Raw genomic sequence first — 11,579 nt, 5'->3', positions numbered from 1 at the left:
GGGGGGAAGCGGGTAAGTGCATAAATAACAAACGGTGATCGTTGTTTGGAGCAGGGCAAACAGCAAGAGCCAGAATCGAGATACGGCGAGATCCAGGGCCAATTTTTTCTCCAATCTTTTTTGGTGGGGATGAGTCGAATAGCCTTTACAGATCTGTAGATAATGAATGATTGATTTGATTATGGTGGTGGAAGTGCTGGTGAGGCCTAAGGAATAGGTTGTTGGGCATCCCTATCCATTTGCTCGCTAGAATGCCACGTGATCACGCCTATTTAAGCAGTGCTGCGCCCGCTAGATAGCTACAATGAACTAACCTTGAACCTCCATCAGTGGTTTTATATTAAATATGCAGTGAAAAAGCCAAGGAAGTGAGCGCAGAACGTTAGGGAAAGAGTTGTAGTTAGGTTTAAATACCAATGTTGAATTGATAAGATCTCAAAATTTCAATATCTTTCAAGTCGGTATCCAAGATGCAAATCCAAAGCCAAAAGAAAATGTCCGTGGAACCAGAGACAGTGTGAATGCAGGGAATACAACACGCAGAGAGATAATAATAACAAATGCATCACTATCCCCGTTCTCGTTCTTTCCTAACGATATCAAAAAGGATAGCGGACTCGCTGGGGACAGGTATAAAGAAAAATCGAGACAGAAGAACTTTCGTTGTCAAACCACTAACAAAGGATACGCAGATGCCATAACATAATACCTAACTAACAATTATGCCTCCCTTTTTTCCACCGTAGAATCAAAACAGGGTATAAACCGATGTAATCCAATAGGCCAACGTGAGGGCAAGTTCAAAAATACGAAAAACAAAAGAAAACAAAAGAAGTTCAAGAACATAGTTAGTCCCAATCAAAAATCAACCCATGAACAAAACTAATATACTGGAGCAAAGATAAACAGTTCCGACTGTACGGAGTATAGAACAACAAACAAGCTCATCGCAAACGAACGTGGGGAATGTGTGGGTTCGTAATGAAAGAAAAGAGCAAACTGTTTTAGAACAACAGCGGGAAAAAAAAAAAAAAAACTCGAGGGGCAAAGAGAACAGTAAAATAAACGGCTTCCCCACCCACGCTATGAACAAAGACTCTGAGTAGGAACAGAGACCACAAAATTTTAGTGCCAAAAGAGGGAAGGCTGAAAACAACGAAAGCAGAATTGTAAATAACGTGAAGGTTAAAAGGGAAAAAAAAATAAAAGTTAAAATAAAACAAAAACAACAGGGACGCCGACAACAAGGTCCGCAACGTTAAAAATAGCCAGAGCACAGTAAAAGGGAGAAAGAAATAAAATAAAACAAGCCCAAGAAGCCTCGCCCCATCATAGCTCCGGTTTGATATACCCTTGCCACCCCTTCCCTCCCATCGTCGTACGATAGACAAGGAAAGCAGACAGCACGATCCACAATACTCTAAAAAAAAAGGGCCTTTCTCATTTCTTCTTCTTCTTCGTCGTCTTATTAACCGCGCCGTGCTCGGAAACTCTCGAGACACGACGGCTCGCATTGGTGAGACGAACCGCGCGGCGAATAGCGAACTCGAGGGATGTGTTGCTTGCATCGTTATCGTTAACTTCAGTAGCCATGTCAGTAGCATCGGAGTCTTCTGCGGGGAGCGCAATGCTAGGGTAAGTATCGCGGCGGACTCTGGTGTGGCCAGCGCTGGCCTCTAGGGTGTTCTTCGCCCCCAGAACTGCAGTCTCGGAGGGAAAAGAAGGACGGTGAAGGGTTAAGCTAGTAGCGCGTCGCCGGGGAAGGGTTTGTGTGGGGGAAGATATGATGGGGCCGGTTAGAGGAGTAGGTGCGTCAATGAAAGGAATGAGAGGTTGGAGGGTAGGACGAGCAGCAGCACGGACGGTGCGACTGGGAGTGGCGGCAAGTGGGCATAGGTTTGGCAAAATTTCGATGTCAGGGAAGTGAGGAATTTGTTCTTGGTGAACGATTTCCGCCAAGTGCGCGCGCAGGTCATGGAGGGTTGACAGGATTTCATTGAAGGTCTTATAGGGGCCAACTCGAGTGTGAAGCCATCCGGGGACCGGACGCGGGATGATAGTTGGGGATCTCTTTTTCTTCCTATCCGTCGTCGTCGTCGTCGTCGTCGTCGTCGTTATATCCTCTGTTGGCGTGTTGCACATCAGACTCTTGGCCCCATGTTGCTCCTCGTTACCGTCGTAGTCTGCTTCCCCTGTTTCCTCACAAGAGCTGATACTTCGATCGTGATTGATGGGTGTAAATGTCCCAGCCAGACTGCTTGGAGAGGACTCGCCTGCCTTATGGTCTTCAGCCTTAACATCTGGGATATCTTCGTCCTCATCGGCTTCGTCATTTTTGTCATCTTTGTTACTTTCGTTGGCCTGTATAGTTGTACGCCAGGTCTCTCGTCGACGTAGCTGGAGGTTGAAGCTTTCCACTCCGCCCCACGCGAGCATGTTCTGGATAGTTTCTATAGCTAGGTCGCACTGGCGGAATGGCCATTCAGCTGTCCGGTACCTGGCCCGTTGGTAGTGCTTCCGGCAATAATAAATCCATACATGTTCCGGAATATTGACAGTGCACTTCTTGTTGCGACCAAAGATGTGAGATATCACTTTACGATAGTGATTCGATTCCGTCGAGCATACCCCCCCGCTGAACTGACACCGTGATTCCGCCCTGAGAGGCTCGGAAATGGAGGCTGGCATCACGTTCCAGGGCGACGCTCCTTGATCCCTGGCAGCTTTTGCGAGGATGACAAGTAGGGATAGCTGATCAAGTTCAAGGAGGTATTAATGATACTAACGAAGATTGAAGTGATTGACATGTAATTATTCAAAGCGCTAATAGGTAAAAAATATGGGAATAGTGGTAGTCGTACGTAAGAAATCTTGAGAGGAGAGTTTGGTAGAAGGTAGAAGAAGTTGAAAACTAAGAAAGAGATAGAGTCAGGAAAGTAGCCCTTTTATGCGTGCAGAGCTAGAGACAAGACCACACAGATCCTCCGGTGATAGAATCTGAAAACTTCCAGCATACGAAAGGTCGTGAAGAACCGAGTTTGACACACGGGACCGGCGTGAAGAGTTGCGATTGAACACAACGCGGGATGAGAGTGAATTTTGCCTGCCGGTTGTCTAGATTTCGAAGTAGCGGCTGATTGGAATAGTTTTGGATTGTTAGTCTTCAGCTAAGGTTTTGGCCCGCGCGGGGATGATTTAGTAGAGTAGCTGGGGAAGAAATCAGAGTTAGAGTAGCTGGGTGTTACCGGTGTGTAGAGTGTGAATGATGGAGCCAAACAGAGAGAGTGACACTGAGTATAAAAGATATTCTCGAGGAGAGGAATGAACCAAGGCAGAAACACGATGGGATCTGATAAGGTGAAGGGAGCGTTTGCTCACAATCAAAGAAATCGTCCCCCACCCAAGAAAGGGGCAGCGGGTGAGGTAAAGATAGAGAGTTGAAAGAGGTTTCATTTTCACTCTTAATCCCACTGCAAGGATGAAGGGACGTTCCAGACGTTGAAAGCCCTAAGCCACCAACAGTGAAACGGGTTCGTCATCTGAATAATACCCATATTATAATCAAAAACGAGCTTTGCGAGAAAAGTCATGAAACCTTAAGAGCTTATGATATGGTTGCTAATGTTTGTATGAAAACAAAACGAACCAGGAAATCATGGGAGTATAGACAGACCCGTGTTAAGTCAAGCGGCAGTTTCCACTTCCTCCGTAATGGAAGGATCGAAAAGACCATTTCCTGCCGTTGCGATAAGCTTAAAGAAACCCCGCCTGCTCATTATCGATATGCGGTTATTTTTTGGACTACTTTCATCAAAACATTTTGACATTCCTGACGATAAGCCCAGTATTGTGCACAGAAAACATGGCGTGGATTCCATGATATTGGAGGAGTAAGCTCTGCTGGAGCCTGCTCATGGCAATTTGTAGACTTGAACTTATATTTTGGAGCGGACGTGGCCGCTGAGCGGTAAATCGACCTTCGATCCAATCCGCCCCGCCCAAGTTAGGGAACTTTCCAGGATAGTGATCCTCGAAGGGAGGAAAGGAAAGGAGAAAGGGAGCCAGCAGTTGCGACGATATCAACCATAATCGAGCCAGAGGTGTGGGAAACAGGAAAGCAACAAGAGCGAGATATATTATGAATGTGGGAAAAGGAGCTGGCAACGAGAAGCCCAGATCAGATAGGTAAGAAGTGATGACTTCAGAGCTTGGTGATCTGATATCGAGAAACAACGGACTAATTAACTGCCAAAATATTGTTCGACAGTTATTGAATAAAGTGATTGAAATTGGCACAACTTGATATTGCAGCCTGTGAAGATATGATACGGCATGTTTGAAACAAAAAGACAACATAGAAAGCGAACAGATATATGTATCTTGTAAGCCCTGTCAAACCAATTCATTTGGCATGTCATTGCCGGCATCGATCAATCAGGAGCAACAATTTGACGTTGAAATCGAAGGAATGTGATGCCGCATTATGTTGATCACATGACCATAACTAACAGAGGGCGGATCAAAATTTGCTCTCAAAACCGCTCGTTGCTATTTCACCCCAGAGCTGTTGTTGACTATCTTGACCGAAGCTGCGAGTGGATATTTGGAGTGTCGATAAGATGATCTATGGATACTTAGAATATGGAATAGATTTGGGCGCCCAAGGCTCCCAGCTTGACTCCTAAACTTACCAGTAGTTAAGTTATTTCGTTAAATTATGTTCGCCTTCGATACTTTTGCAGCGACATGTTTGAAATTGCTAGAGGGTTTGGCGAGGAGTATTCATTGTGGTTTGCATTACCTTGAGCAGGGAAAAGCAGGGGAGAAAGAAGATGAAGGGCCGAAACTGGAAGAGAGTGAGAATGGATGATAATATCAAAATCACAATGTCATCGATGATTTGCAGATAGACGGCTAACATTCTTGCCTGACCGAGACGATCAAGAAATCATAACGTACATTTATATATCAAGGCTTTGCGTTCCTGGTCAAAATAGCTGTTGATCCATACTTATGGAGGACCTCAGTGTTCAATGGCACTTCAGAGGTGAGCTTCATAATTTGCATGACAACGAGGACTGCTCAATTCATTAACTAGCAAGTGGAAAGGGAGGTCTCATCCTTGCGGAATTTCTGGCCACGCAGTGAGAGATAGGTTTCAATGGGCTCACTTGGATCTGTGTGGAGGATCAAATTGCATGCTACATTTTTGCGTCTGCTGGTATTTCGCCTGGTTTCCACTCCAGTTTGGGTGGAATCGAGGGGACGACTGACACACATATATTGCACGCCGCTAGCCACTAGACACATCATAACAGCCAACCACGTTCAACCTCTCTTCCAACCTCGCTTAGTCAGAGCTGACTGAGATTCCCTTCCGCGCTTGGAACTTCCAACGTCCAAACATCAACATCTAGCACAACACACAACAACTCTCTTCTCCTGTCAACAAAGCTTCGATGTAACTGTATCCCGGTGGCTGCTGGAAGGACGGAGCCTGCTGCAGGCTGCTATTCTTCTATTATCCCCTTGTTATCGTCTCTGCAATATTCTTTGTTCCTGACATGGAGTATATGTGGTTGTGCTCCAAGGCAACACCAAGATCTGTCGGCGGCGCAACCGAAGCAGAGCTTCCGCCTGCCGGGCTAGCTCTTCACACTTGGAGTCATTTCCTGTTCGCTGGGCGATGATTTTGGGTTACGCAGCTTGCGAGAAGACAGCTGCTCATTCCTGCTTTTCTCTTTTTGCTTGTTTTTGTTGAAGCAATCGATCGTCTTCTGTATTCTTTCCGATGTTTCCGTATGCCTGTCTCAAGCACGAAGAAATACAAGGAGGATTGATTTCTGTCTCCCAGAAAATTCTCGTTTTTGTTATTGCAAATGGCTTCTCATTTCTCGCGTCCTCGAACCTGTGCAATTCCCATCATAGACCCCTCTGGCCAACTAGTTTCTGTGGACAGTGTGAATGGAGTTTCGAGAACAAGCCCGCCTTCACATAGTCATCCAAGGACTCAAACAAATGGGGTTCCGTCCACCGCATCAAGTAATTCTCCACGACAAGATGTCCCTGTTCAAACTTATTCAGCTGGTTATACAGCTCCGGCATTGAGTTCAAGGGTCCAGAATACCCCTGCTGGATTCCAGGGACAACAACTCAACTACCTTGAACGAAGAAGGGAGGCATTCTCTGTCGATGAATCACACCACTTCTCTCTCAACTCACAACTCCCGGCATGGCCAAGTCAAAGGTCTATTTACAATGGCACCAACCAACCTGCAGGTCGCTCAACCACTTGGAAGCCAGATGTATATGCTCGTAGCTATGTTCCGGCGTATCTCATCGCCATTAACCGATCCCCTGCGGTTGATAGATATAGCACGCAATTGAAGAGTATCGATTTTGCGTCATACGTTGCGAGGTTTTCAGGGACTTCGTTTCTAGAGCCGTTACCTGTTGAAAATTTACCAACGCTCAAGAGCGTGCCCGTGTCAATCTCCCGTCACACCAGAAATCTGTCGCCATCATCTTACCTTTATTACTTTGACGAATGCCTTCTCTTGGAAGGGATGAACTATTCCCAGGAGTTATCAGGACGCAGTCTCTATAACGTCATACTTACTTTGACGGACGCCAGACAGAATCTTTATAGTCTGCATGTACCTGGTCTTAAAGATGGCGCCCCAAAAGTTGGCCTGGGAGATACTGTGCTCGTGCGACAGATAGTCCCTTTCCCCCAACTTGCCCAGCAAGGAGCTGAATGGCTGAATCATAACAAGACAAACCTCACCGGATCCATTGCGCCCGGCTTTTCGGGTCACCAACTTCACGCTGTTGTGTGGGGGATATCTATGGTAAAGGAAACAATCATCATCAGGATCGATCATCTTCTCCCGACATCTCGACTCTGCAATATCCAGTTTACTGTCCAACCGGATCTGTTCGTGCCGCTCTGGAGAGCCGTTGTTGACGTCACAGATGGCAGGCTGTGGGAGCATGAGGATGTCAAGGCTGAAGTTGCCGGCTCCATTGAGAACAAACGAAATTGGCTTCGTCATATGCTCTTTCCAGAACCCAGTGATGGTGTTTTGCAAACCATACTGCCCAAAGGAGCATTCGAACATAACTGGGCAGATAAAGACTTGAATTATCAACAGATGAAAGCTGTCGACTCTATAATCACCCGCAACTACGGTACTATTCCATTTTTGATATCTGGGGTACCAGGGTCGGGCAAAACGAAAACCGTGGTTGAATGCACCCTGCAACTTCTACATCAAAACGATAAAATAAAACCTCATATTTTGCTTTGTGCTCCCTCCAATCCAGCGGCCGATACTTTAGCCATGCGCCTAGCTAAGCACCTGCAGCCCCATGAAATGTTCAGACTCAATGGATGGTCGAGGACGTTCGCAGAAGTTCCTGACCAGCTGTTACCCTACACACATTCGGAAAATGACCTTTTCTCAATGCCGGAGTTCAAAACTATGATGAGCTATAAAGTCGTTGTGACGACCTGCATGGATGCACATATACTTGTTAGGGCGCGGTTGTCTAATCAAGACCTAATGAAATTGGGATTCGAGATGTTTAGTTCGATCTCACCAGGGATAAAACCGAATCCGCGGGATATGCTTCACTGGACTGCTCTGATCGTGGATGAAGCGGCGCAAGCGACAGAGCCAATGGTTTGTATCCCACTGTCGGTGGTTGCAACGCCATTATGCGTCAAGGAGAACGTTGACTCGTCAAACACAAAGTCCAGTTTACCATTATTCATCATGGCAGGAGATGAGCATCAGCTTGGGCCCCGAGTTTCGAATACCAACACGGCATTCTCAGTCTCTTTATTTGAGCGCCTATTTTCTCTTCCCATCTACGCCGATCACCCACTCTCGCGCCGTAATGCCGGACCATATAAAAAGCTAAGGCAAGAAATGCTTCCGATTCCACGACCAGCATTCACCAACCTCACTCGCAATTATCGGTCTCATACATCCATTCTCGCCATGCCATCCGTCCTGTTTTACAGTGACACCCTCATCCCCTCAGCTACTCCAGCACATCCAGATGGGCCTGTTCCATCGTGGCCAGTCTGGAAAGCACCCCATCGGTGGCCAATACTATTCACCTGTAACACTTCCCCCGATGATGTAGAGGAAATCCTCCACAGTCCCGCCGGTAGCGGCCTTTTCAACCAGGGCGAGGCCCTCAAAGCACTACATTTCGTACAGTCCCTCCTCGATCACTCCAACAGCCTAAGTTACCCCTCTAATGGCGCTAATTTAACTCTCACAACAACCCCAATGCGGCCCATCACTCAACAAGAAATTGCGGTAATAACCCCTTTCCTGACCCAAGTAACCCACCTCCGACGCCTCTTCCGCGACCACAACCTCCACTCCGTCAACATTGGCCCCGTCGAGGCATTCCAGGGCCTTGAATCGCGCTTCCTGATAATCTGCACGACACGCACGCGCGCCGAGATGCGCTTTATTCAGCAGGACCAGTCATTCGGCTTAGGCCTGGTTGGCGAAAGACGTCGATTCAACATGGCCATGACCCGGGCGAAGGAAGGGTTGATCGTAATCGGCAATCCGGATGTGCTGGTTGGCGTGTCGAAAGATGAGTCGTGGCGAGCTTTTCTTAGCTTTTGTGCCAGGAATGGGTGTTGGGATGTTAATGAGAGTAGTGAAGATGCGGGCGTGAAGATGTGGGCGTGGGCAGATAGGTTGGCTGGTCATCGGAGGCGGGGGCGTGGGAATGTGAATGGATATGGCAATCGGGGTGGAAATGGGAGTGGGAGCGGGGATGAGAATGGGAACGGCAATGGGAGCGGCAACGGGAACGGGAACGGCCTTGCGGCGCATGCAGAAAATTATGAAGAGGAGGACGATATACGACTTCAGGGGTATGTGAGCCGTTTGGAGCGGGGTTTACTTTATGCGCAGAGTGCAAAGGAAGGCTATGACGGGGTCAGCGGGTCCGTTGATGGGGAGAATTCGAGAGATGCTACAGGCAGACATTGTCTGAAGGGAGGCCGGTGCGGACAAGAGAAAGGGAAGGGTTATTTGGGTAAGGAATGGAATACGGTTGATGATTATGATGCGGCTATGTGGACGGCGGGAATCGCGGCTGAGGAGGTGCTACGGGGTTCGCTTGATGACTGACTCTGCGCAGTCCGTTTGTCATCTTGCGGATAGAGTACATCATCCCCTTTCACTTCTTCATTGCTTTTCTTTATTTCCCCCCTCCCTTTCATTTTCCCTTTCTTCGCTATCTGAAATTTGTTTCCTTAATCATTTCTTAATATCGCTTTTTTTTGGACCTTGCAAACCCAAGGAGACAGTCCATTTGGGGGCGGCAGTATATTAATTAGATATTTTCTTTATTTTATCATTTTGTCTTTGGGCTTTTCGAAATGATCGTCGTGGGGATAGGCGTCAGAATGAAGATGGGAGGAAATTTCGAAATGTAGAACGGAAGATAATTTAAAACCAAAAAAAAAAAAAAAAAAAAAAAAAAAAAAAAAAAAAAAAAAAGCAATAAAATAAAAAAAACAACAAAACATAAAATAGAAAGTAGAAAGGTAGATAAAAATATAATAAAAAAAAATTGGAAAAGGGAATAAAAGACCTAAGCTGAGGATTTTCATACGATAGAAAATGCCCTGTAGCTTCTTGCTATGGAATAATGCTATACTACTGGGCGAGCCAAATAGCCTAGCTATCAGCCCATTATAATGGCCGAGAATCGTATTTGTAATATACCCACAGCTAGCTATCTACGCTGTAATACATGCTGGTATTTCTCACTGCACAATCACTGGTTCTGACACTAGTTAACATGGAAGCGTACGTCATGCCTAGATGCCATACGTACTATTTATACAACTGGAGAAAAAAAGAAACTCTGCATACTCGCCACCCTCAGAAAAGAAAAATGTATAACCTGTAACCTGTAACCTGAAGCAGCCACTATTCAACTGCAAAGAACATGTTGAGAGGCATTCGCATCGTTATCAGAAGTGAAGGGTTTTAATTACTTCCACTTCATTTTCCCCATCTCGTACGAAGCAGCAAATGGCCATGCCCACATCATCTGTAGTTGTCATAAGCTCCATGAAAAGTGGGCAGGGAGACCACGACAATCTGCGAATGGATGAAGACCTGGACCGCCCGGGCTGGCAGCGCATACATGTGGCCCCAGTCAGCCGCAAGACTAAATCAATATGACATCGATATATAATGTATGTGCTCTGCATGTCCCTGGATCCTGAGTTTTCCTGTAGAAGTCCGTTGTGGGTAGAACCTTCAACATCTGGAAGGGAAATATTGAACCCAGCACTGGTATTTCTAAATAAATATACTCCTCGATTTTTTCTAGTGCTGTAGGCTTGCCCATGTGGCGTCACTGAAGATTAACCAACCTACTTACCGCCCACGGGATCTTCCAACTCCTGAAAGGCGAGAATCCGACCTGAATTCCTTGGGAGCTTACACTTTTCAGAGCCAACACGACGTCGAGGGAGGGATAACATTTATGGCAAAGCAGGTTCCATTGTACCTAGCACAATGGAAACAGTTTAATGACAGAAGAGAGAAGTGCAGGGATAAGAGCACACTGTCTCCCCATATCGAAGCTGCTTGGTGCAGCAGAGACAAGAGATTGTACCCACAAGGGGCTGGACAGATGGAATCCCAGCAGAAGAGGAGATTGGGTTTGTAGATGATACCTGCATTCCCAACCCAAGGGTACACTGAGCAGGGCTTGAACGCATTATTGAAGTGGTTCTAAACTTTCGGCCCAAAACCCATGATCCTAGGGTCTAACTCCACATCAAATTAAGGATGTTCAATTTGAATCACAGGGAAATGTCAGGCAGGGCAGATGCACACAGAATTTTGGAACAATGGCGAAGTTAGACATGCGCCGTCTGACAAGTTGGGAGACGGTGAGAGGCATGATACCTGTCCATGTCTCATTGACCTGGGCTGTAACTTTAAGAGTCCATAACAGGATGTGGATTCGCCATTGCGTCCATCCTCAGGGCCCAAGAACTGTCAGGGCAAGGTGAAGAATAATAAGAGGGCACATTGGCCGGACCATATTTGGCAAATGGTCCCCAGTTTGTTGATATCCTGACCTGAAGAAGTTAGGAGAGGGGGCTGAGGTAGCGGATGATAGAGAAAGCAAACCCCCTTTCCGTTCGAGAAGAATCAAAAGAACAACAGAACAAACAACTGGCTCCCACAAGTCTATGGAAAAAGCAGGTATATGGGGATGGATGAGCATGTTCAGGGTTGAACAGATGTGTGAGATGCTTAATCTTCTCATTGTGTGGTTGGAGCTAACTATATAGGGGCAATCACGTGCGGTGGATTGGTCGGCTTCGCCACGTGACCCGGCCTTGTAGTGGCCCATTGACTTCTTGGACGTGGAAGGTGTCCTTCTTTGGGGTCTTAGCTGTCGGAGAGATACCCAAGTTTGTTGAGCCATCCGCCCTCACATCATCAATCTCCTCCAAGTCTACGGAGGATCATGTCTATATATTCGCCTGCGCCGCTAAGTTCATAATCTTG

At 46.6% G+C, this 11,579-nt stretch overlaps 4 protein-coding genes across 4 annotated transcripts in view; 1 reads left to right on the top strand and 3 right to left on the bottom strand.

The window, feature by feature from the left end:
- Positions 1-1,440: 1,440 nt before the first annotated feature.
- On the bottom strand, positions 1,441-2,540 carry HCAG_08869 (conserved hypothetical protein; the record flags this gene model as incomplete). Its single annotated transcript, XM_001536155.1, has 2 exons — positions 1,441-2,450; positions 2,498-2,540. The coding sequence occupies 2 exons, from the start codon at positions 2,538-2,540 to the stop codon at positions 1,441-1,443; spliced, it is 1,053 nt and encodes a 350-aa protein (XP_001536205.1).
- Positions 2,541-6,319: 3,779 nt separating this feature from the next.
- On the bottom strand, positions 6,320-7,121 carry HCAG_08868 (predicted protein; the record flags this gene model as incomplete). The annotated part of the gene is made up of 4 exons (XM_001536154.1): positions 6,320-6,357; positions 6,411-6,450; positions 6,531-6,571; positions 6,620-7,121. 4 exons carry the CDS (start codon positions 7,119-7,121, stop codon positions 6,320-6,322), a joined length of 621 nt encoding a protein of 206 aa, XP_001536204.1.
- Positions 7,122-8,006: 885 nt separating this feature from the next.
- On the top strand, positions 8,007-9,167 carry HCAG_08867 (predicted protein; the record flags this gene model as incomplete). Its single annotated transcript, XM_001536153.1, has 1 exon — positions 8,007-9,167. The coding sequence occupies one exon, from the start codon at positions 8,007-8,009 to the stop codon at positions 9,165-9,167; it is 1,161 nt and encodes a 386-aa protein (XP_001536203.1).
- Positions 9,168-11,365: 2,198 nt separating this feature from the next.
- The window catches only part of HCAG_08866 (predicted protein), a gene marked incomplete at both ends in the record, with an annotated part of 518 nt that continues 304 nt past the window's right edge, over positions 11,366-11,579 (bottom strand). The window contains one exon of the mRNA XM_001536152.1: positions 11,366-11,526. Within this exon, the coding sequence (XP_001536202.1) occupies positions 11,366-11,526 (161 nt within the window). The remainder of the gene's footprint in view (positions 11,527-11,579) is intronic.

This window comes from Histoplasma capsulatum, genomic scaffold (assembly GCF_000149585.1).
Source record: "Histoplasma capsulatum NAm1 scaffold_13 genomic scaffold, whole genome shotgun sequence".
Taxonomy (NCBI): domain Eukaryota; kingdom Fungi; phylum Ascomycota; class Eurotiomycetes; order Onygenales; family Ajellomycetaceae; genus Histoplasma; species Histoplasma mississippiense.
This window is presented reverse-complemented; position numbering and strand designations above follow the sequence as displayed.